This window comes from Melanerpes formicivorus, unplaced genomic scaffold (assembly GCF_026170545.1).
Source record: "Melanerpes formicivorus ecotype bairdi unplaced genomic scaffold, bMelFor1.0.p_v2 SCAF_82, whole genome shotgun sequence".
In the NCBI taxonomy this organism is placed as follows: Eukaryota; Metazoa; Chordata; class Aves; order Piciformes; family Picidae; genus Melanerpes; species Melanerpes formicivorus.
Genome location: NW_027142434.1, coordinates 2,152,346 through 2,177,242, shown reverse-complemented (window position 1 = coordinate 2,177,242; position 24,897 = coordinate 2,152,346). Strand labels below are relative to the sequence as shown.

Genomic DNA, 24,897 nt, shown 5'->3' with positions numbered 1-24,897 from the left:
TCAATCCAATTCAATTCAATTCAATTCAATCCAATCCAATCCAACCCAATCCAATCCAACCCAATCCAATCCAACCCAATCCAATTCAATCCAATCCAATTCAATTCAATCCAATCCAACCCAATCCAATCCAATCCAACCCAATCCAACCCAATCCAATCCAACCCAATCCAATTCAATCCAATTCAATTCAATTCAATTCAATCCAATCCAATCCAACCCAATCCAATCCAATCCAATCCAATTCAATCCAATCCAATCCAATCCAACCCAATCCAATCCAATCCAATCCAATTCAATCCAATCCAATCCAATCCAACCCAATCCAATCCAATCCAATCCAACCCAACCCAATCCAATCCAATCCAATCCAATTCAATTCAATCCAATCCAACCCAATCCAATCCAATTCAATTCTGGTATAGTCTATTCCAGTCAATTCCATTCCATTCATTGGGGCAATTCCAGGCTGGGCACAGATGGATCCCAGCCCAGCCTGCCCTTGGTGCCAGCAGAGAGCCAACCCAGGCAGTGCTGATGGCTAAAGCAGCTGATGCCTGCAGGCAGCATCTCTGCTGCAGCCCTTCTGCTTTGCCAGCTGCTCTGCATGGCCAAGCTGCACCCACAGGGCTGCTGCTGCTCCCAGGGGCTCAGCACCAGCTCAGCAGTGTCCACTCCAGGCTTGGTTTCCACCATCAGAGGGCATTGTTGGATCAATTTCTCCCCAGCTGGAGGTCAGGCTGCTCCCTGGAGGTGGTTGGGGTTAGCACTGATGCCACCAGGGTGGGGGGCTGCAGTCCAGCTCACAGAACCACAGAACTCTTTGGGCTGGCAAAGGCCTCTGAGCTCCCCCAGGCCAACCCCAACCCAACCCCCCCATGGCCACCAAACCCTGGCCCCAGCTGCCATGGCCACAGCTTGCTGCAACCCCTCCAGCCATGGGGACTCCACCACCTCCCTGGGCAGCCTCTGCCAGGCCCTGACCACTCCTCCAGCAAAGACATTTGGCCTCCTCTCCAACCTCAGCCTCCCCTGCCACAATTTCAGGCCAGTTCCTCTCCTTCTGTCCCCTGAGCCTGGGGAGCAGAGCCCAACCCCCCCTGGCTGCAGCCTCCTCTCAGGCACTTGGACACTGCTGGGGACGTTCTGCCCCCCTGGATGTCCTCAGAGTGTGGCTCTGAGCAGCGTGGGGATGGCCCTGGGGCAGGGCTGTGTCAGACACGGGGAGAGAAGCAACATCTCCCTCTCCAGGGCTGTGTCATGCTGCAGGCTGAGCCCTCTCCAGACTCTTAATGCAGGTCCTGCAGGGCACAGACTGCTTGGAGCCCCACGGGGGACCCAGTGGGTAACAGCCTCTGCTTTTAGCCAGCTCTGCCCAGGAAAGGGCTGGAGAGCATGGAGTGGAAAACTCCACTCAGTGGGGTTGGGTTCTTGCCTTTCATGTCTTGATGTCTTCTGAGAGCAATCACTGAGATGCCTTTTAATTCCTGAGCCCCCCAGTGGCCAGGCTGCTGGGCACCTCAGCAAGGATCAGGCAAAGGCTTTGGTTCTGGGAAGGCAGCCCCTGGCAGCAGGAAGATGCCAGTGGGGACCCAGCCTGTGCCTGCTGAACAGCAGCTCCAGCCTGAGGCCAAGGCAGCCTGGGCCTGGGCTAAGGGAGGCCACCCTCAGCTAGTTTGGGGTTGCTGCATCCTTAGGCACTGCTGAGAAATGATTTGGGGAGGAGTGGTGACCCCCCCCAGGCTGTGCTGCCAGCCAGGGAGAGCTGAAGAGGCTGAGAGCTGGGAGAGGAAGCTCAGGAAGCTGAGCCAGGGCAGGGGCAGGGAACTGCCCCTGGGGAGCACCAACCTCCTGCAGCAGCACAGCTGAGGGGGGACCTGCTGGAGAGCAGCTCCAAGGAGCAGCAGCTGGGAGTGCTGGGGGCCAGCAAGGTCCCCAGGAGCCAGCAAGGAGCCCTCAGGGCCAAGGAGCTCCCTGGGGGCCTGGGGGCATGGAGAAGAGTGTGGCCAGCAGGGCAGGGGAGGGGCTGCTGCCCCTCTGCTCTGCCCCAGCCAGGCCACAGCTGGAGCCCTGGGGCCAGCTCTGGGCTCCCCAGCTCAGGAGGGACAGAGAAGTGCTGGAGAGAGTCCAGGGGAGGCTGGGAAGCTGCTGAGGGGCCTGGAGCAGCTCTGGCAGCAGCAAAGGCTGAGAGCCCTGGGGCTGAGAGCCTGGAGCAGAGCAGCCCCAGAGGGCAGCTGAGCAATGCTCAGCAAGAGCTAAAGGAGCTGTGGGGGGGCAAGAGGGAAGGAGCAATGGACACAAACTGGCACCCAGGAGGCTCCACCTCAACAGGAGGAGAAACTTCTGTGGTGTGAGGCTGCTGGAGCCTGGAGCAGGCTGCCCAGGGAGGTTCTGCAGTCTCCTTCTAGGAGGACTTTTGGGCCCCTCCTGGATGTGCTCTGTGTGCCCTGCCCTGGGGGCTGCTGCTCTGCCAGGGGCTTGGGCTGGAGGAGCTCCAGAGGTCCTGCCCAGCCCCTCCCCTGCTGTGCTGCTCTGCTTTGGGTCTCTTGCCCAGGAGGAGCCTGGGAGGCTGTTCAGGGCCTCTCCACTGCAGGGATGTCCCAGGCAGGGATTTGCTCCTGGCCTTGCTGTGGCTCTTCTGCTTCTCTGCCTGTTGCCCAGCCAGGAGCCTGCTGTGATGTGTTGAGAGCTGAGCCCCTCCCCTGCCCTCTTCTCTGCTGCTCTGCTCCTGCTCTCAGGGACATGGAAGGCCTCCCTCTGGGCTAAAGAGGGCTGAAGGGGACACCCAGCAGCCCCTTGCCCCTGCTGCATGTGCCCAGAGCTGCTCTGCACAGCCAGCCAAGAGGCCACCCATAAATCTCAGCCACCCAAGGGCCTTTTCCTCCCCAGGAGCCCTCCCAGCCCCCGAGGGAACTCCTGGCACTCGCTTTGCCCACGGGTGACGTCGGAGGGGCCTGACCCTTCTGGGGCAGGAGAAGGGTCATAGGAAGTGTTTCCAATGGGAAACTGGTGAGCAAGGGAGGCTGATAAGAAAAGAATCCCAATTAACTCAAATTAACCCTTCCCACCCCCTCTCTAGCCCTGGGAGAGGCTCTGCTGCCGAGCAGGGGCTGGCAGTGCCGCTGCCAGCATCCACAGAGCCGGGCTGGGGGGTGATGGTCTCTCCCCAGCCACCTCCTCCTCAGCTGTGACCATGGCTAAGCCTGAAGCAAGCACTGGGGCTTGGGAAAACGGCCCAAGGGGACACTTGGGCTTCCAGTCATCCCCCACTGGCTCCCAGATTGCTGCTGGTGCCTCTCTGCAGCCCAGGGCCATGCAGCTGGCAGCACCAAGCCAGCAGGTCTGGGCCAAAAGGGTTTGGCTGCACAGGGAGGGTGGCAGGGAGAGATGGGACAAGGCTGGGGGAGACTTGCTGCTGCTGCCCTGATCAGGAGAGAGGCAGGAGAAAAGAGGGGAAAAGGACTCAGAGCCAAAGGGAAAGGAGGGAGGAGGCACATGGAGGGGACACAGCTCCCTGGTAGCAGCCTGCAGGGGGTGGTGAGGGCTGCTGGGCTCCCTGAGGAGAAATCAGTTCAGCAGAGGCTGCTTCTGGGGTTATGCTTAAGAGCTTCCCATCCTCTCCCCCTGCCTCTCTGGCAGCCCTGGGAGCTGGAGGCTGAGCCCTGGCTCTGTGGGGTGGTGACTTCATGGACAAGAAAGCTGGGGAGGGACTTTGGAGGGGGTCAGGGAGGGATAGGACTCGGGGGGCTGGAGCAGAACTAGAAGTGGGGAGCTGGAGATTGGCTGTGAGGAAGAAGTTGTTGGGCAGGAGGGTGGTGAGAGCCTGGCCCAGGCTGCCCAGGGAGGTGGTGGAAGCCTCCTGCCTGGAGGTGTTTGCAGCCAGGCTGGAGGTGGCTGTGAGCAACCTGCTGTGGTGTGAGGCCCCTGGCCATGGCAGGGGCTTGGAGCTGGCTGAGCCTTGAGCTCCCTTCCAGCCCTGACAGCTCTGGGAGTCTGTGATGAGTGGCCCTGGGATGCCTTTTCCTACCCCTTCCCATGGCTCAGCCCAGGTCACCTCTCCTTGAACACAGAGTGGAAGCAAAGTGCTTGAGAGCTCCTAGCTTCAGAGCTGCAGAAGCCACACTGCTGGGGGCACAGACTGCAGCACTGCCTGGTGAGGAGAGGCTGAGGCACCTGGGGCTCTTTAGCCTGGAAAAGAGAAGGCTGAGAGGGATCTGATCAATGGCTATCAATATCTAGGGGCTTGGAGTCAGGAGGGAGGGGCCAGGGCCAGGCTCTGCTCAGCTGCACCCCTGGGACAGGGCAAGGGGGCAATGGATGTAAGCTGCAGCACAGCACAGGAGGCTCCACTTCACCAGGAGGAGGAACTTCTGCACTGTGAGCCTCCCAGAGCATTAGAACAGGAGAGGTTGTGGAGTCTCTTCTGGAGCCTTTCCAGCCCCAGCTGGCTGTGTTCTGTGTGGCCTGTGCTGGATCCTCTGCTCCTGCTCTGGCAGGAGGGGGGGTTGGACTCGATGACCTCTTTGGGTCCCATCCAACCCCTGACACCCTGGGATCTGGGATCCTGGGAGCTCTCCTGGTTCCCAGCAGCTCCATTCCCCCACCCTTTGCTTCAGCCACCACCTCCCCCCCACCTCTCCCATGGCTCCAGGGATGGCAGACCCCCCCCACCCCCCCACCCCCAGCATCACCAACTGCTCCTAGGAGGCAGAAGCCTCCAGCAAGGACCTCCTGGGTGGTTTTCATCATTACACTTTATTTGCATGGAGATAAATCTGCTCCTTTCTCTGGACAGTCTCTCCTTAAATACTTGGCAGCCCTTTGGGAAACAAAACAAAGCCAAACCAAAACCAAAACAACAACAAAAAGATGAAAACAAACAGGGAGGGGGAAAAAAAAACAACCAAAGGTGGGGGGGGTGGGGAGGGGAAAGGATCCCAGGGTGGAAAAAAAACAGGAGGGGGGAAAAAAATCAGAGACAAAAAAAACAGCAACAAAAAAAACCACCCCAAAAGTGAAAAGAAAGAGGAAAAACAACCAATAAAAACTGAACAACAAGGAGGGGGGAAAAAAGAAACCAAGAACAGAAAACCCAAGCCCCAACATGGGAATAAACAGGAAGAAAACTGCCCCCAAAATGGAAATAAATGGGGGAGGGGAGGGGGAAACCCCAAGGAAACAACAAAGCCAGAGAAAAATGGAAGCAGAGAAGCAAAGAAACAAAAACCTGCCCCAAAGTGAAAGCAAGGAGGGGGAAATCCAAGCAAAAATGAACTCCAAAGAGTGAAAAAGAGAAAAGAAAGAGGAAGGAAGGAAGGAAGGAAGGAAGGAAGGAAGGAAGGAAGGAAGGAAGGAAGGAAGGAAGGAAGGAAGGAAGGAAGGAAGGAAGGAAGGAAGGAAGGAAGGAAGGAAGGAAGGAAGGAAGGAAGGAAGGAAGGAAGGAAGGAAGGGAAGAAGGAAGGAAGGAAGGAAGGAAGGAAGGAAGGAAGGAAGGAAGGAAGGAAGGAAGGAAGGAAGGAAGGAAGGAAGGAAGGAAGGAAGGAAGGAAGGAAGGAAGGAAGGAAGGAAGGAAGGAAGGAAGGAAGGAAGGAAGGAAGGAAGGAAGGGAAGAAGGAAAAGAAAGAAGGAAGGAAGGAAAGAAAGAAAGAAGGAAAGAAAGAAGGAAAGAAAGAAAGAAAGAGAGAGAAAGGAAGAAAGAGAAAGAAAGGAAGTAAGGATAGGGTAGGATAGGATAGGATAGGATAGGATAGAATAGAATAGGATAGAATAGAATAGAATAGAATAGAATAGAATAGAATAGAATAGAATAGAATAGAATAGAATAGAATAGAATAGAATAGAATCAACCAGGTTGGAAGAGACCTTCAAGATCATGGAGTCCAACCTATCACCCAACACCACCTAATCAACTAACCCATGGCACCAAGCACCCCCATCAAGTCTCCTCCTGAACACCTCCAGGGATGGGGACTCCACCACCTCCCCAGGCAGCACATCCCAATGGGCAATCACTCTCTCTGTGGAGAACTTTCTCCTCACCTCCAGCCTAAACCTCCCCTGGCACAGCTGAGACTGTGTCCTCTTGTTCTGGTGCTGGCTGCCTGGGAGAAGAGCCCAACCCCCACCTGGCTCCAACCTCCCTGCAGGGAGTTGCAGAGAGCAAGAAGGTCTCCCCTGAGCCTCCTCTTCTGCAGGCTAAGCAACCCCAGCTCCCTCAGCCTCTCCTCCCAGGGCTGTGCCCCAGACCCCTCCCCAGCTTTGTTGCCCTTCTCTGGACACCTTCCAGCAGCTCAACCTCTTTCCTGACCTGAGGAGCCCAGAGCTGGACACAGGACTCCAGGTGTGGCCTCAGCAGTGCTGAGCACAGGGCAGGATGAGCTCCCTGCTCCTGCTGGCCACACTCTTCCTGCTGCAGGCCAGGATGCCCTTGGCTCTCCTGGCTGCCTGGGCACACTGCAGGCTCATGTTCAGCCTACCATCCACCAGCACCCCCAGGTCCCTCTCTGCCTGGCTGCTCTCAGCCACTCTGCCCCCAGCCTGTAGCACTGCCTGGGGTTGCTGTGGCCAATGTGCAGCCCCTGGCACTTGGATGTGTTCAATCTCCTGCCCTTGGCCTCTGCCCATCTGCCCAGCCTGGCCAGGTCCCTCTGCAGAGCCTCTCTGCCCTCCAGCAGATCAACTCCTGCCCCCAGCTTGGTGTCAGCTGCACATTCACTGCTGATGGACTCAGTGCCCTCATCCAGATAAGAAAGGAAGAAAGAAAGGAAGGAAGGAAGAGAGGAAGAAAGGAAGAAAGGAAGAAAGAAAGGAAGGAAGGAAGAGAGGAAGAAAGGAAGAAAGAAAGAAGCCTAAAAATTAAAACAAGCAGGAAAACACCACCAAAAAACCCTCCAAGCCAACCCCAAAATGAAGACAAGCAGGGAAAAAAACCCAACAGCAACAGCAAAACCACCTCAAGAATGAAGAGAAACAGGGAAAAACTCAACTCAAGCGAAGAAAACCTCAAGCCCCAAATCAGAACAAACAGGGGGAAAGGAAAAACCAACTCAAAAAACCCCTAAAGAATCCCCAAAACTCCCCCAGAGTGAAAAGAAACAGGGGAAAAAACAGGGAGGGGAAGAGGAGGGGAGGGGAGGGGAGAGGAAGGGAAGAGAAGGGGAGAGGAAGGGAAGGGAAGGGAAGGGAAGGGAAGGGAAGGGAAGGGAAGGGAAGGGAAGGGAAGGGAAGGGAAGGGAAGGGAAGGGAAGGGAAGGGAAGGGAAGGGAAGGGAAGGGAAGGGAAGGGAAGGGGGAAGGAAAAGGGAAAGGGAAAGGGGAAGGGCAAAGGGGAAAGGGAAAAATAAAACACCCACAAAACCTCCACCCAAGATGAAACTCAAGTGAAGGAAAGGGAAAGGGAAAGGGAAAGGGAAAGGGAAAGGGAAAGGGAAAGGGAAAGGGAAAAGGGAAAGGGGAAAGGGAAAAGGGAAAGTGGAAAGGGGAAAGGGGAAAGGGAAAAGGGAAAGGGGAAGGGGAAAGGGAATAATAAAACACCCACAAAACCTCCACCCAAGATGAAACTCAAGTGAAGGAAAAGGGAAGGGGAAGGGGAAGAGGAAGGGGATGGGGAAGGGGAAGAGGAAGGGGAAGGGGAAGGGGAAGGGGAAGGGGAAGGGGAAGGGAAAGGGAAAGGGAAAAGGGGAAAGAGGAAAGGGGAAAGGGGAAAGGGGAAGGGGAAGGGAAAGGGGAAAAGAAAGGGGAAAGGGGAAAGGGGAAAATAAAACACCCACCAAACCTCCACCCAAGATGAAACTCAAGTGAAGGAAAGGGGGAAGGGGAAGGGGAAGGGGAAAGGGGAAAACAAAACACCTACAAAACCTCCACCCAAGATGAAACTCAAGTGAAGGAAAGGGAAAGGGAAAGGGAAAGGGAAAGGGAAAGGGAAAGGGAAAGGGAAAGGGAAAGGGAAAGGGAAAGGGAAAGGGAAAGGGAAAGGGAAAGGGAAGGGGAAAGGGAAAGGGAAGGGGAAAGGGGAAAGGGAAGGGGAAAGGGAAGGGGAAAGGGGAAAGGGGAAAGGGAAAGGGAAAGGGAAAGGGAAAGGGAAAGGGAAAGGGAAAGGGAAAGGGAAAGGGAAAGGGAAAGGGAAAGGGAAAGGGAAAGGGAAGGGGAAAGGGAAAGGGAAGGGGAAAGGGGAAAGGGAAGAATAAAACACCCACAAAACCTCCACCCAAGATGAAACTCAAGCGAAGGGAAGGAATCCTTGCAGGGCTACCCCAGTAGGACGCTGGAGAATAAATACCCCCCTGGGGCAAGCAGGGGACACAGCTGCTGTGCCTCGCCCACAGCCCAGCCCAGCCCAGCCCAGCCCAGCCCGGCCCGGCCCTCACTCCCCCAAACCCACCCCCCACCCCCACCCCCGGGCAGCAGGCAGGGCCAGGCGGGCAGCCCGCTCCTCGGTGCCCTCTCTCTGCCCCCCTGGCCGCTCCTAGTCGCCCTGCTGGGCCTCGGGGCTGCCGCTCTTGTTGCTCTTGCAGCAGAAGTATTGGTTCCAGATGTGCAGGAAGGCTGTCCGGAACTTCTTGATCCTGAAGGCGTAGACGATGGGGTTCATGGCCGAGTTGCCGTGGGTGAGGAAGATGGCGATGGAGGTGAGGATGTGGGGGGTCTGGCAGGAGGGGCAGAAGAGGGTGATGCAGTTGAGGACGTGCAGGGGCAGCCAGCTGAGGGCGAAGAGGAAGAGGACCAGCGCCAGGGACTTGGCGATCTTCAGCTCCTTGCCGTAGTACTTCTGGGGGTCGCCGGCGCCGGAGGAGACCTTCTTGCTGAGCTGCCTGCGGATGAGGTTGAAGACCTCCAGGTAGATGAGCAGCATGAGCAGCAGCGGCGGCAGCACCCACACGAAGAAGTTGAAGTAGACCATGTACTCCATGCTGATCACCGTCTCGAAGCGGCACTTGATGACGAAGGGAGCCTGGCTGCCGTTGGGCTCCTGAGTCCGCCTCACCTCGCTCAGGTTGTTCCAGCCGAACATGGGGGTCAGCCCCACCAGCAGCGACACGATCCAGCAGCAGGCGATGGCCACCGCCGCCCGCCGCGGCGTCACCACCGTCTTGTACCTGCGCCGGGAGACAGCGGCCGCGGGGCGCCGTCAGACGCGGGCCCGGGGGCGGGCGGGCAGCGGGGCGGGGGATGGGGGGCTGCCGGAGCAGGCATGGGCAGGGGTAGGTGAGGGGGAGAAGGATGAGAGGGGGAGGTTGGAATGGAAGTGCGGGATGGGAGGGAGGTGCAGGTGGGATGGAGGTGGAGATTGGGATGGAGGTGCAGGTTGGAGGGAGGTGAAGGTGGGAGGGAGGTGAAGGTGGGAGGGAGGTGCAGGTTGGGAGGGAGGTGAAGGTGGGAGGGAGGTGAAGGTGGGAAGGAGGTGCAGGTGGGAGGGAGGTGCAGGTTGGGAGGGAGGTGCAGGTTGGGAGGGAGGTGAAGGTGGGAAGGAGGTGCAGGATGGGATGGAGGTGAAGGATGGGAGGGAGGTGCAGGTTGGGAGGGAGGTGCAGGAGGGAGGGAGGTGCAGGTTGGAGGGAGGTACAGGATGGAAGGGAGGTGCAGGATGGATGGAGGTGCAGGTTGGAGGGAGGTGAAGGTGGGAGGGAGGAGCAGGATGGATGGAGGTGGAGATTGGGATGGAGGTGCAGGTTGGGAGGGAGGTGCAGGTTGGAGGGAGGTGCAGGTTGGAGGGAGGTGCAGGATGGATGGAGGTGAAGGATGGGAGGGAGGTGCAGGTTGGGAGGGAGGTGCAGGATGGGATGGAGGTGAAGGATGGGAGGGAGGTGCAGGTTGGGAGGGAGGTGCAGGAGGGAGGGAGGTGCAGGTTGGAGGGAGGTGCAGGAGGGAGGGAGGTGCAGGTTGGAGGGAGGTGCAGGAGGGAGGGAGGTGCAGGTTGGAGGGAGGTACAGGATGGAAGGGAGGTGCAGGATGGATGGAGGTGCAGGTTGGAGGGAGGTGAAGGTGGGAGGGAGGAGCAGGATGGATGGAGGTGGAGATTGGGATGGAGGTGCAGGTTGGGAGGGAGGTGCAGGTTGGAGGGAGGTGCAGGTTGGAGGGAGGTGCAGGATGGATGGAGGTGAAGGATGGGAGGGAGGTGCAGGTTGGGAGGGAGGTGCAGGATGGGATGGAGGTGAAGGATGGGAGGGAGGTGCAGGTTGGGAGGGAGGTGCAGGTTGGAGGGAGGTGCAGGTTGGAGGGAGGTGCAGGATGGATGGAGGTGAAGGATGGGAGGGAGGTGCAGGTTGGGAGGGAGGTGCAGGTTGGAGGGAGGTGCAGGTGGGAGGGAGGTGCAGGATGGGAGGGAGGTGAAGGTTGGGAGGGAGGTGCAGGTTGGGAGGGAGGTGAAGGCTGGGATGAAGGTGCAGGATGGGATGGAGGTGCAGGATGGGAGAGAGGTACAGGATGGGAAGAAGGTGCAGGATGGGAGGGAGGTGCAGGCTGGGGTGGGCACAGCTGGGTTGCTTATGCCCTGGCTCCCTTTTGGATGCCCAAAGGGCAGTAAGCCAAGGAGAGCTCAGTGGCTTCACATCTCCTGTGCTTCCTGCAGTGCCCAAGTGAGAGCAGATCAGAGGGCAAGGGGCACCCGGGGCGGGGTGGGGAGGGGGAGCTGCTGCAGAGCCTGTCAGAGACCTGCTCCACTGCAAGGTGGAGGGAGGGCTGGGAGTGTGGCCAGGGGGATGGAAACCCAGCTGGAGCCTGGGGGGGCTGGCAGGTGCCTGGGCAGAGTGTGCAGAGCCCCAGGCTGCAGGCAGGGCTCAGAGACCTGAGCCAGCAGGGGCTGGAGGTAGGTGAGGGGCAGGGGCTGGGGGTAGGGGTAGGGTTAGCTGGGGTGCTCTGGCTGGGTTGGGAGGGTTGAGGCTGCTGCAGGTGGGGTGGCAGAGGCCCTGGGGGGGCTGGCAGGATGCTCCTCACTGCCTGCCTTGGCTCTCATACAACCACAGAAGGGGAGGGGTGGGCAAAGCGAGTGCCAGGAGTTCCCTCGGGGGCTGGGAGGGCTCCTGGGGAGGAAAAGGCCCTTGGGTGGCTGAGATTTATGGGTGGCCTCTTGGCTGGCTGTGCAGAGCAGCTCTGGGCACATGCAGCAGGGGCAAGGGGCTGCTGGGTGTCCCCTTCAGCCCTCTTTAGCCCAGAGGGAGGCCTTCCATGTCCCTGAGAGCAGGAGCAGAGCAGCAGAGAAGAGGGCAGGGGAGGGGCTCAGCTCTCAACACATCACAGCAGGCTCCTGGCTGGGCAACAGGCAGAGAAGCAGAAGAGCCACAGCAAGGCCAGGAGCAAATCCCTGCCTGGGACATCCCTGCAGTGGAGAGGCCCTGAACAGCCTCCCAGGCTCCTCCTGGGCAAGAGACCCAAAGCAGAGCAGCACAGCAGGGGAGGGGCTGGGCAGGACCTCTGGAGCTCCTCCAGCCCAAGCCCCTGGCAGAGCAGCAGCCCCCAGGGCAGGGCACACAGAGCACATCCAGGTGGGGCCCAAAAGTCCTCCTAGAAGGAGACTGCAGAACCTCCCTGGGCAGCCTGCTCCAGGCTCCAGCAGCCTCACCCCAAAGAAGTTTCTCCTCCTGTTGAGGTGGAGCCTCCTGGGCTCCACCTTGTGTTCATTGCTCCTTTCCTCTTGCCCCCCACAGCTCCTTTAGCTCTTGCTGAGCATTGCTCAGCTGCCCTCTGGGGCTGCTCTGCTCCAGGCTCTCAGCCCCAGGGCTCTCAGCCTTTGCTGCTGCCAGAGCTGCTCCAGGCCCCTCAGCAGCTTCCCAGCCTCCCCTGGACTCTCTCCAGCACTTCTCTGTCCCTCCTGAGCTGGGGAGCCCAGAGCTGGCCCCAGGGCCAGAGCAGCAGCCCCCAGGGCAGGGCACACAGAACACATCCAGGTGGGGCCCAAAAGTCCTCCTAGAAGGAGGCTCCAGAACCTCCCTGGGCAGCCTGCTCCAGGCTCCAGCAGCCTCTCACTGAACAACTTTCTCCTCCTGCTGAGGTGGAGCCTCCTGGGTGCCAGTTTGTGACCACTGTCCCTTGTGCTGAGCAGAGCCTGGCCCCTTCCTGGTCCCCACCCCTCAGATATTTGTCACTAAGATCCCCTCTGGGGCTGCTCTGCTCCAGGCTCAACAGCCCCAGGGCTCTCAGCATTTCCTCATGGCAGAGATGTTGCTTCACCTTCATCATCCTCAGAGCCTCCCCTGGACTCTCCCCTGCCCCTCCTGCCCTGGGGGGTGGCAGTGGCTCAGGACCAGTTTGTCCTGGCAGGAATCTCACCAGACTGCTGTCTCTGCCTGTGCCCTGGAGGACCTCACCCTGCCTCCCACCACCACCAGCCCCAGGGATGGGCACAGACCTCAGACAGGATCTTGGAGCTCTGAGGGTTGATGCCCAGCCAGGAGATGCATTAGCAACCTGCAGCATGGCTGCAAGTCTCAGCCTCACCTCCAGGGAGGCTCTGCTGGCTCCCCAGCAGCCCAGCCCCCAGCTCAGCACCCTCCACCCACAGCAGCTTGCTCCTGCCCCAGACAGCCTGCCCTGTGCCAGGGGAGGAAATGGGCAGCACAGGCATCCCCTGGGACCTGCTGGAGGAAGGCTCCACTGGTGCTGATGGACCCCTGGGGAAGCTTCTGGGCACAGCCTGTTTCATTTCCTAATGTGCTGGAGCAGGCCACAAAACCTCTTTCCTGATGGGCTGATGCCAGGGGCTGGAGGAGGAGCAGAAGCAAGCTCTGGCCGGGCTCTGCTCCCTCCCTGGTGCCCCTGGGGAGCCTGCCAGGGCTGGGCTCATCCCTCCAGAGCTCTCCAAGCGGGAACTGAAGGCTTTTAGATCGATTTCTACCCTCCCTGGCCCTCAAAGGAAAGCTTCCCCTTGGAGGCCAAGGAGAATTGCAGCCCAAGTGCTGCTGCTCCACACCAGAGGGGGCAGGACAGAGAAGACCTCCCTGGGCTTTGCAGTGGTGCTGCTCCTAACCTGGGGACCCTCTGGAGCTGGCTGCTGAGCCTGGAGCTCCACCCTGATGCTCAGAGCTCCCTCCTGCATCTTTAGAACCTTGACCTGAGGTGGGGAAAATGAAGCTTTGGGGGTTTGAACATAGCCAAGAAGCCAAACTCCCTCTCTGTGCCCCCCTTGGAGGTCACTGCAGCTCACTGCACATCCATCCCAGCTCTGCACATCCATCCCAGCTCACTGCACATCCATCCCAGCCCTGCACATCCATCCCAGCTCACTGCACATACATCTCAGCTCACTGCACATCCATCCCAGCCCTGCACATCCATCCCAGCTCACTGCACATCCATCCCAGCTCTGCACATCCATCCCAGCTCACTGCACATCCATCCCAGCCCTGCACATCCATCCCAGCTCACTGCACATCCATCCCAGCTCACTGCACATCCATCCCAGCCCTGCACATCCATCCCAGCCCTGCACATCCATCCCAGCTCTGCACATCCATCCCAGCTCACTGCACATCCATCCCAGCCCTGCTTATCCATCCCAGCCCTGCACATCCATCCCAGCCCTGCACATCCATCCCAGCCCTGCACATCCATCCCAGCTCACTGCACATCCATCCCAGCCCTGCACATCCATCCCAGCTCACTGCACATCCATCCCAGCCCTGCACATCCATCCCAGCCCTGCACATCCATCCCAGCTCTGCACATCCATCCCAGCCCTGCACATCCATCCCAGCCCTGCACTTCCATCCCAGCTCTGCACATCCATCCCAGCCCTGCACATCCATCCCAGCTCTGCACATCCATCCCAGCTCTGCACATCCATCCCAGCCCTGCACATCCATCCCAGCTCTGCACATCCATCCCAGCTCACTGCACTTCCATCCCAGCTCTGCACATCCATCCCAGCCCTGCACATCCATCCCAGCTCACTGCACATCCATCCCAGCTCTGCACATCCATCCCAGCCCTGCACATCCATCCCAGCTCTGCACATCCATCCCAGCTCTGCACATCCATCCCAGCTCACTGCACATCCATCCCAGCCCTGCACATCCATCCCAGCCCTGCACATCCATCCCAGCTCTGCACATCCATCCCAGCTCACTGCACTTCCATCCCAGCTCTGCACATCCATCCCAGCCCTGCACATCCATCCCAGCTCACTGCACATCCATCCCAGCTCTGCACATCCATCCCAGCCCTGCACATCCATCCCAGCCCTGCACATCCATCCCAGCTCTGCACATCCATCCCAGCTCACTGCACTTCCATCCCAGCTCTGCACATCCATCCCAGCCCTGCACATCCATCCCAGCTCACTGCACATCCATCCCAGCCCTGCACATCCATCCCAGCTCTGCACATCCATCCCAGCTCACTGCACATCCATCCCAGCTCTGCACATCCATCCCAGCCCTGCACATCCATCCCAGCCCTGCACATCCATCCCAGCTCTGCACATCCATCCCAGCCCTGCACATCCATCCCAGCCCTGCACTTCCATCCCAGCTCTGCACATCCATCCCAGCTCTGCACATCCATCCCAGCCCTGCACATCCATCCCAGCTCTGCACATCCATCCCAGCTCACTGCACTTCCATCCCAGCTCTGCACATCCATCCCAGCCCTGCACATCCATCCCAGCTCACTGCACATCCATCCCAGCTCTGCACATCCATCCCAGCCCTGCACATCCATCCCAGCTCACTGCACATCCATCCCAGCCCTGCACATCCATCCCAGCTCACTGCACATCCATCCCAGCCCTGCACATCCATCCCAGCTCTGCACATCCATCCCAGCCCTGCACATCCATCCCAGCCCTGCACATCCATCCCAGCTCACTGCACATCCATCCCAGCTCTGCACATCCATCCCAGCTCACTGCACATCCATCCCAGCTCTGCACATCCATCCCAGCCCTGCACATCCATCCCAGCTCACTGCACATCCACCCCAGCCCTGCACATCCATCCCAGCTCTGCACATCCATCCCAGCTCTGCACATCCATCCCAGCCCTGCACATCCATCCCAGCTCACTGCACATCCATCCCAGCTCACTGCACATCCATCCCAGCCCTGCACATCCATCCCAGCTCACTGCACATCCATCCCAGCCCTGCACATCCATCCCAGCTCACTGCACATCCATCCCAGCTCTGCACATCCATCCCAGCTCACTGCACATCCATCCCAGCTCTGCACATCCATCCCAGCCCTGCACATCCATCCCAGCTCTGCACATCCATCCCAGCTCACTGCACTTCCATCCCAGCTCTGCACATCCATCCCAGCCCTGCACATCCATCCCAGCTCACTGCACATCCATCCCAGCTCTGCACATCCATCCCAGCCCTGCACATCCATCCCAGCTCACTGCACATCCATCCCAGCCCTGCACATCCATCCCAGCTCACTGCACATCCATCCCAGCCCTGCACATCCATCCCAGCTCTGCACATCCATCCCAGCCCTGCACATCCATCCCAGCTCACTGCACATCCATCCCAGCCCTGCACATCCATCCCAGCCCTGCACATCCATCCCAGCTCACTGCACATCCATCCCAGCTCTGCACATCCATCCCAGCTCACTGCACATCCATCCCAGCTCTGCACATCCATCCCAGCCCTGCACATCCATCCCAGCTCACTGCACATCCACCCCAGCCCTGCACATCCATCCCAGCTCTGCACATCCATCCCAGCTCTGCACATCCATCCCAGCCCTGCACATCCATCCCAGCTCACTGCACATCCATCCCAGCTCACTGCACATCCATCCCAGCCCTGCACATCCATCCCAGCTCACTGCACATCCATCCCAGCCCTGCACATCCATCCCAGCTCACTGCACATCCATCCCAGCTCTGCACATCCATCCCAGCTCACTGCACATCCATCCCAGCTCACTGCACATCCATCCCAGCCCTGCACATCCATCCCAGCCCTGCACATCCATCCCAGCTCACTGCACATCCATCCCAGCCCTGCACATCCATCCCAGCCCTGCACATCCATCCCAGCTCACTGCACATCCATCTCAGCCCTGCACATCCATCCCAGCCCTGCACATCCATCCCAGCCCTGCACATCCATCCCAGCTCACTGCACATCCATCCCAGCCCTGCACATCCATCCCAGCTCACTGCACATCCATCCCAGCTCACTGCACATCCATCCCAACCCTGCACATCCATCCCAGCTCTGCACATCCATCCCAGCTCACTGCACATCCATCCCAGCTCTGCACATCCATCCCAGCTCACTGCACATCCATCCCAGCCCTGCACATCCATCCCAGCTCACTGCACATCCATCCCAGCCCTGCACATCCATCCCAGCTCTGCACATCCATCCCAGCCCTGCACATCCATCCCAGCCCTGCACATCCATCCCAGCTCACTGCACATCCATCCCAGCCCTGCACATCCATCCCAGCTCACTGCTCATCCATCCCAGCCCTGCACATCCATCCCAGCCCTGCACATCCATCCCAGCTCACTGCACATCCCCCCCTTGGAGGTCCTTTCTGGAGCCCCATCTGATGGGCAGGGTGTCAGGCTGGGCTGGTGGAGGGGCAGAGGGTGGAGGGGCAGAGGGTGGAGGATGGGGGACCCCAGGAGTCCCGAGCCCCTGAGCTCCAGCAGCTTTCTCTCTGCTCTGGGAGAAGCTTTCCAGCATCCCCGAGGCAGCTGGGTCCCCTGGGAAGGAGGTGGCACCGCGGGCTGCTGCTTCCCAGCCCGGAGCTGCAGGGTGATTTATTCCCCGGGTGCAGGAGGGAGGGCAGGGGACCCTGAGAAAGGCACAGGCAGGAGCAGAGGTGGTGGGAGAGCCCCAGTGCCACGGGCAGGGTGAGGGGGGGGGGTCCATGGGAGCAGAGGGTGCCAGAGGGACCCCAGGGGCTCTTGTGGATGCCAAGGCACCGCCCGCAGGTCCCCGGGGAGGGCTGATGCCCCCTGCCAGCCATCGCCCCCTCCCTCCCCGCCTCCTCCCCGGGCTCAAGCTGCTCCTGGCGGTGACACCGACCGGCAGCACCAGTCCCCTGCCCTGGCTCCTTCCCTCTCTGCAGCCCCCCCAAGCTGTGCCACATCTCCCCCCCCTGCTGGGGGTCTCCTGCTGCTCTCGCTGCTGCCCTCGGCTGCTCCCTGCCCTGCAGAGCTGCGTGGCAGCCATCGCTGGAGAGGCAGCGGTGCTGAGCAGCAGCCACGCACCCCCCACCCCCAGGGACCCCCCCCGGGGCGTACAGCCGGCAGCCAGGCACGGCGCTGCTCCCAGAGCAGCCCTCCCTTCTCCTCCTGCCCTCGATCCAGGGGTGGGGAACACACAGGACAGCCCTGAGACCCCCCCCTGGTTCGGGGTGAGCCAGGCCGGGCTCAGGGGATGCAATGTTCAGAGCTGCAGGCAGAGCGGAGGGGAGGGTCCCGGCCCGCCCGGCCCCGGCCCCCCGCAGCTCCAGAACATTCTGTGTTGCTGCTGATGGCTATCAGGACAGCTGCAGAGGTCAGGCAGACCTCAGGGCCCTGGATGCACACAAAGCTCACATGGTCCTGAGTGCACAGCACATAGGGAGCAGAGCAAGCACCTCACAGCCTGCTGGCTGCTCATCCACCTCCTGGATCCAGGGATGTCCCATCCCAGCTCACTGCACATCCATCCCAGCCCTGCACATCCATCCCAGCCCTGCACATCCATCCCAGCTCACTGCACATCCATCCCAGCTCACTGCACATCCATCCCAGCTCTGCACATCCATCCCAGCCCTGCACATCCATCCCAGCTCACTGCACATCCAGCCCAGCCCTGCACATCCATCCCAGCTCCCTGCACATCCATCCCAGCTCACTGCACATCCATCCCAGCTCAACACATCCATCCCAGCCCTGCACATCCATCCCAGCTCACTGCACATCCATCCCAGCTCTACACATCCATCCCAGCCCTGCACATCCATCCCAGCTCACTGCACATCCAGCCCAGCCCTGCACATCCATCCCAGCTCTGCACATCCATCCCAGCCCTGCACATCCATCCCAGCTCTGCACATCCATCCCAGCTCACTGCACATCCATCCCAGCCCTGCACATCCATCCCAGCTCACTGCACATCCATCCCAGCTCTGCACATCCATCCCAGCTCTGCACATCCATCCCAGCTCACTGCACATCCATCCCAGCTCACTGCACATCCATCCCAGCCCTGCACATCCATCCCAGCTCACTGCACATCCATCCCAGCCCTGCACATCCATCCCAGCTCACTGCACATCCATCCCAGCTCTGCACATCCATCCCAGCCCTGCACATCCATCCCTTCTCATGCCCCTTCCACCTCTCTATCACTGCTCACCCATCTATTCCTCTCTGCCTCACATGCATGACCCCAACTTGCTGTGCATCCATCTCCCTTTGCAGCTCATCCATCTCTCTGCTGAGGTCAACATCCACCTCTCCTTGCTGCAGCTCCATCTCCATCACCTGGCTGCAGTTGCCTGGCCTGACAGACACAGACACCAGCATCAGCATGAGGACCTGGCTCTGTCTGTTCCGTGCTTCCCTTTGCAATGTGAGGCTCAGGTCTGGAAGTGCAGGACAGCCAGCAGCTGAGAGCAGATCCTGTCCCTGCAGCCTGCATCTGGGCACTGTGGTCATGGGAATCTCAGGATCCCACAGAACAGCATGGGGATTGCTGGAAGGGAGCTCTGGAGCTCACCCAGTCCAACCCCTGCCCCAGCAGGGCTCCCCCAGCAGAGCTCAGCCACTCCAACCCCTGCCCCAGCAGGGCTCCCCCAGCAGAGCTCAGCCACTCCAACCCCTGCCCCAGCAGAGCTCCCCCAGCAGAGCTCAGCCACTCCAACCCCTGCCCCAGCAGGGCTCCCCCAGCAGAGCTCACCCTGCCCAACCCCTGCCCCAGCAGGGCTCCCCCAGCAGAGCTCAGCCTCTCCAACCCCTGCCCCAGCAGGGCTCCCCCAGCAGCTTGCCCAGGGGCACAGTGCCCAGGGGGGGTTGGAAGCTCTCCCCCCCAGCAGACTCCACAACCTCTCTGGGCAGCCTGCTCCAGGCTCCAGCAGCCTCACCCCAAACAACTTTCTCCTCCTGCTCAGCTCCAACCTCCTGGCTGCCACTTTGTGCCCCTTGCCCCTTGGCCTGGCCCTGGGCACTGAGATGCATCTGGCCCCCTGCCTTCAGCTTTTGATCAGCACTGGGAGGCTGTGGCTCTGCATCCTGAGCCCTTCACCCCTAAAGCTTCACACATGTCACAAACCCTCCAGAGTCACAGAGCATTAGGGGCTGGAAGGGACCTCCAGAGATCCTGCCAGGACAGAAGCAACCAGGGCAGGGCACCCAGGGCAGGGCACCCAGAACACATCCAGGTGGGGTTGGAAAGGCTCCAGAGGAGACTCCACAGCCTCTCTGGGCAGCCTGCTCCAGGCTCCAGCAGCCTCCCAGGGACAAAGTTTCCCCTCCTGCTCCCCTGGCAGCTGCTCTGCTCCAGCTTGCCCCCAGTGCCCCTTGTGCTGTGCTTGGCCATCCCTGAGCAGAGCCTGGCTCCAGCCCTGCACAGCTTTATCCCCAGCACTGAGGGCAGCCCTCAGGCTGCTCTGCTCCCAGCTGCCTCAGCTGTGCTCACAGGGAGATGTTCCACTGCCTGCAGCAGCTCTGGGGCTCTGGGCTGGACCCTCTCAAGCAGTTCCCTGAGCTCCTTTTGGACCTGAGGGGCCCAGAACTGGACACAACATTCCAGCTGTGGCCAAGCACCTTCGGGCAGGGTTTGCTGGGACCTCAGATCATAGTCTCATAGCATCAGTCAGGGTTGGAAGGGACCACAAGGATCAGCCAGCCCCAACCCCCCTGCCATGGGCAGGGACACCCCACACTACATCAGCCTGGCCACAGCCTCAGCCAGCCTGGCTGCAAACACCTCCAGGGACAGGGCCCCAACCACCTCCCTGCACAACCCATCCCAGGCCTTCACCACTCTCATGGGGAAGAACTTCCTCCTCCCCTCCAGCCTCAATCTCCCCACCTCCAGCTTCATTCCATTCCCCCTAGTCCTAGCACTGCCTGAGATCCTGAGCAGTCCCTCCCCAGCCTTCCTGGAGCCCCCTGCAGATCCTGGAAGGCCACAATGAGGTCACCTCAGAGCCTTCTCTTCTCCAGACTGAACAGCCCCAACTCCTTCAGTCTGTCCTCACAGCAGAGCAGCTCCAGCCCTCTGCTCATCCTCCTGGCCCTGCTCTGGACACCTTCCAGCACCTCCACATCCCTCTTGCCATAGGGGCTCCAGAACTGGAGGCAGGACTCCAGGTGGGGTCTCCCCAGAGCTGAGCAGAGGGGGAGAATCACCTCCCTTGCCCTGCTGGCCACACTTCTGCTGCAGCCCAGGCTCTGGTTGGCTTTCTGGGCTGCAAGTGCAAACTGAGAGCTCCTGGTGAGCTTCTCCTCCCCCAGCACCCCCAAGGCTCTCTCCTCAGGGCTGCTTTCCAGCCTGGATTTGTGCCTGGGATTGCCTCCAGCCAGCTGCAGGACCCTGCCCTTGGTCTTGTTGAACCTCCTGAGGTTGGCTTGTGCCCAGCTCTCCAGCCTGTCCAGCTCCCTCTGGATGGATCCCTTCCCTCCAGCCTGCCCAGCTCCCTCTGGCTGGATCTCTTCCCTCCAGCCTGCCCAGGTCCCTCTGGCTGGATCTCTTCCCTCCAGCCTGCCCAGGTCCCTCTGGCTGGATCTCTTCCCTCCAGCCTGCCCAGCTCCCTCTGGATGGATCTCTTCCCTCCAGCCTGCCCAGGTCCCTCTGGATGGATCCCTTCCCTCCAGCCTGCCCAGCTCCCTCTGGATGGATCTCTTCCCTCCAGCCTGTCCAGCTCCCTCTGGATGGATCCCTTCCCTCCAGCTGTCTGCTGCACCACACAGCTTGGTGCCAGCAGCAAACCTGCTGAGGCTGCACTCAGTGCCACTGTCCCTGGCACCCACAGAGATGTTGAACAAGCCTGGCCCCAGGACTGACCCCTGAGGGACTCTGCTTGTCCCTGGCCTCCCCTGGGCCATGGAGCCATTGTCACCCCCAGGGCAGCAGGTGGGGGGCAGGCAGCAGAGGGGTGTGGGGCAGCCTTGGATGCTCTCCTCTTCCTCCCTTGCTCAGCTCACCCAGAAGCAGCCTTTCTGCTGTAGCTCATCCTGCACTGATAGGATGAAGCTGGAGCTTGGGCTGGGGCTGGGAGGCAGGAGCACTAAAACTGCAGAGAATGGCTCCCAATTAATAAATCATCTCATTATCCTCATCAGCCCTGGCACAGTGGCTGCCATCACTGCGATTTTATGGCTGCTCTGATGTTTATTAACAGCTCTGATTAAAGCCTCCATGGTGATGGTCACCACCACCACCGCCATCATCATCGTCACCATCATCCACTTTGGCTTCACTTCCTTTCCCTGGGGGGTTTAAGCCTGACCATAATTGCCAGAGACTTCTCCTCCCCTTCCCTCAGTGGTGGTTTTTACACCACCCCTTCCCCACAGGGCTGGGCAGCACCCAAAAGCCCTTCTGGCAAGAGCAGGAGGAAAAGAGCTTGGAAGGAGCACAGCAGCCATGGAGGCTGAGTGAGATCCGGGGGAGAGGGCTGGGCAGGAGCCTGGCTCTGGTGTGAGATGAAAACGGCCTTGGGGGGTTGGGAGAAGAGTGCAAAGAGGCAAAGCATCAGTGCTTGGGAGAGTGCTGCCTGCATTCCCTCAGGAAGTGGAAGGAATCATGGCTGGAGGTGGAGGCAGACAAATCGTCCCCGAGGGCTGCTCAGGGCTAACAGGGGAGACGTGGAGCAGGGTCCCCCCGGGAGAGATGCTGCCTCCTGATGGGGGGCTGCAGGAGTGGGTGCAGGCACAGAGCTGGCAGGGCTGGAAGGGAGCTCAAGGCTCAGCCAGCTCCAGCCCCCTGCCATGGGCAGGGACACCTCCCACCACAGCAGCTTGCTCACAGCCACCTCCAGCCTGGCTGCAAACACCTCCAGGCAGGAGGCTTCCACCACCTCCCTGGGCAGCCTGGGCCAGGCTCTCACCACCCTCCTGCCCAACAACTTCTTCCTCACAGCCAATCTCCAGCTCCCCACTTCTAGTTCTGCTCCATCCCCCCCAGTCCTATCCCTCCCTGGGATCCCTCTCCCAGCCTGGCCCCACAGGGGAGGTTCTGCAGCCTCTGCTCATCTCTGTGGCCTCCTCTGGAGCCTCTCCAGCAGCTCCAGGTCCTCCTTGTGCTGGGCCCCCCAGAGCTGGAGGCAGTGCTGCAGGTGGGGGCTGAGCAGAGCAGAGCAGAGGGGCAGAATCCCCTCCCTGTGCTGTGCTCTCCCTGCCCTGGCTGCAGCCCAGCTCAGAGCTGACTTTGTGCTGCCAGAGCCTGGTGCAGCTCCTGCCAAGCTCCTCACCCACCAGCACCCCCAGGGCCTTCTCCTCAGGGCTGCTCTCAGCCTGGATCTGTGCTGGGGACTGCCCTGCCCCAGCCTCAGGACCTTGCCCTTGGCCTTGCTGAACTCCTAGGCCATGTTGAGGGCTGCCAGGAGCCCCCTCAGGGTGCCTTGTCCCTAGAGGGGATGAGCTCCTGCCCTCTGCTCATCTCTGTGGCCTCCTCTGGAGCCTCTCCAGCAGCTCCAGGTCCTCCTAGTGCTGGGGGCCCCAGAGCTGGAGGCAGTGCTGCAGGTGGGGGCTCACAAAACCTCTCCTCTTGTTTTGTCTGACAAAATCTGACTGGAATCAAATTTTCCTGCATTTGTTTTTTACTATTTCTCTGGAAACCCTTTGGTTGTTTTGTTTTGTTTGGTTTGGTTTGGTTTGGTTGGTTTGGTTTGGTTTGACTTGGTTTGGTTTGGTTTGGCTTGGTTTGGTTGGTTTGGTTTGGTTGGTTTGGTTTGGCTTGGTTTGGTTTGGTTTGGTTTGGTTTGGTTTGGTTTGGTTTGGTTGGTTTGGTTTGGTTTGGTTTGGTTGGTTTGGTTTGGTTTGGTTTGGTTTGGTTTGGTTGGTTTGGTTTGGCTTGGTTTGGTTTGGTTGGTTTGGTTTGGTTTGGTTTGGTTTGGTTTGGTTGGTTTTGTTTGGTTTGGCTTGGTTTGGTTTGGTTTGGTTGGTTTGGTTTGGCTTGGTTTGGTTTGGTTGGTTTGGTTTGGTTGGTTTGGTTTGGTTTGGTTTGGTTTGGTTTGGTTTGGTTTGGTTTGGTTTGGTTGTTTGTTTTTCTGGTGCAGAGCACCCTGGCAGCTCTCTGGCAGGAGGAGAGAAGGCTCCAAGGAGACCTTCCAGGAGGAGGAGCAGAGGGCTGGAGCTGCTCTGCTCTGCAGACAGCCTGAGAGAGTTGGGGTTGTGCAGGCTGGAGAGGAGAAGGCTCCCAGGAGACCTCCTTGTGGCCTGCCAGGAGCTGCAGGGGGCTGCAGGAAAGCTGGGGAGGGACTTTGGAGGGTGTGAGGGAGGGACAGGACTGGGGGGGCTGGAGCAGAACTAGAAGTGGGGAGCTGGAGATTGGCTGTGAGGAAGAAGTTGTTGGGCAGGAGGGTGGTGAGAGCCTGGCCCAGGCTGCCCAGGGAGGTGGTGGAAGCCTCCTGCCTGGAGGTGTTTGCAGCCAGGCTGGAGGTGGCTGTGAGCAAGCTGCTGTGGTGTGAGGTGTCCCTGGCCATGGCAGGGGCTTGGAGCTGGCTGAGCCTTGAGCTCCCTCCCAGCCCTGGCAGCTCTGTGATTGCTGCCAGCCCCAGCAGTTGGCTTTGCTGCTCCTTGCCCTGGTTGGGTTCACTGCAGAGCAGAGCCTGGGGAGTGGATTCCCTAACGAGGGCAGCCCAGCACTAAGCACAGAATCAATCACCAAGGTTGGAAGAGACCTCAAAGCTCATCAAGTGCAACCTGTCCCCACAGACCTCATGGCTAAACCATGGCACCAAGTGCCACATCCAATCCCCTCTTGAACACCTCCAGGGATGGGGACTCCACCACCTCCCTGGGCAGCACATCCCAGTGGCTAACTGGAGCCAGGGTGGGAGGAGGAGGGGAGGCCAAGCTGCCATGGAGCTCCTCTGCAGGATGAAGGCAGCAAGAGAGAGCAGCCAGAGCTTGTCCTGATACCACTGCAAATCTCTAGCCAAAAAAAGTGCTTTGAGCTCAGAGGGGTTTGGTTCCTGCTCCTTTCCCCCCCCCCCAACCTGTATCTTTGCTTCAGATCTTGCAGGGGCCTGGAGGCCACTGGGAGGGAAAGCTTCAGCTGCTGGTGTTCCAAGGGGCTCAGAAATGCCAAGCTGGGGAAGATGAAATGGTTCTGTGAAGGCCAATCCCAGGCACAGCTCAGGGCCCGGGAGGAGGTCCCTGGGAGTCCCACAGTGGGTGGGGGGTGTTGCAGAGGGGACACTGAGGGAGAGAGGAGCCCTGACCATGGCTCTGCCTCAGCTCTGGCTTGAGGCATGAAAGGTTTCTGGAACCATCCCAGGATCACAGCCTGCTTTGGGTGGGAGGGGAACCTGAAAGCCCTGATCTCCAGGTTCTGCTCTAAAGCTCCTCCAGCCCAACCCCCTGCAGCCCCCAGGGACAGCCCCAACCACAGCAGGCTGCTCCCAGCCCCACACAGCCTGCCCTGCACTGGTGCCAGGCATGGGGCAGCTCCCAGCTCTCTGGGCAGCCTGGCACAGGCTCTCCCCACCCTCAGCACCAAACATTTCTCCTTCTCTCCCCTCTCAATCTGCCTCTTGCAGTTCCAAACCCTCCCCCTTGCCCTGGCACATCAGTCCTTCCCCAGACTCTTCCTTAGGCTGTTTTCCTCCTTCCCATCTGATCTCTCCTGGGCTTCACTTAAGCAAAACCTCTGAGTTAAAACCCCTGAAAGGTTATCAGGGATTTGAAGGTGCAGGGAAATGTCTGACAGGGTTTTGTTTGGCATAAATCTCCTGACAGCAAGATCCTCCTTGAGGGCAGAGAGCCACAGAATGGTTTGGGTT

The 24,897-nt window shown here is 59.7% G+C and overlaps 2 protein-coding genes across 2 annotated transcripts in view; one reads left to right on the top strand and one right to left on the bottom strand.

The window, feature by feature from the left end:
- The window catches only part of MYBPH (myosin binding protein H), a 53,869-nt gene extending 43,276 nt beyond the window's left edge, over window positions 1–10,593 (top strand). Inside the window, exon 10 of the mRNA XM_068164643.1 lies at window positions 10,567–10,593. Coding sequence (XP_068020744.1) covers window positions 10,567–10,577 — 11 coding nt within the window. The 3' untranslated portion in view covers window positions 10,578–10,593. The remainder of the gene's footprint in view (window positions 1–10,566) is intronic.
- ADORA1 (adenosine A1 receptor) overlaps window positions 8,398–24,897 on the bottom strand; it is a 64,338-nt gene continuing 47,838 nt past the window's right edge. The window contains exon 3 of the mRNA XM_068164644.1: window positions 8,398–9,094. Coding sequence (XP_068020745.1) covers window positions 8,464–9,094 — 631 coding nt within the window. The 3' untranslated portion in view covers window positions 8,398–8,463. The remainder of the gene's footprint in view (window positions 9,095–24,897) is intronic.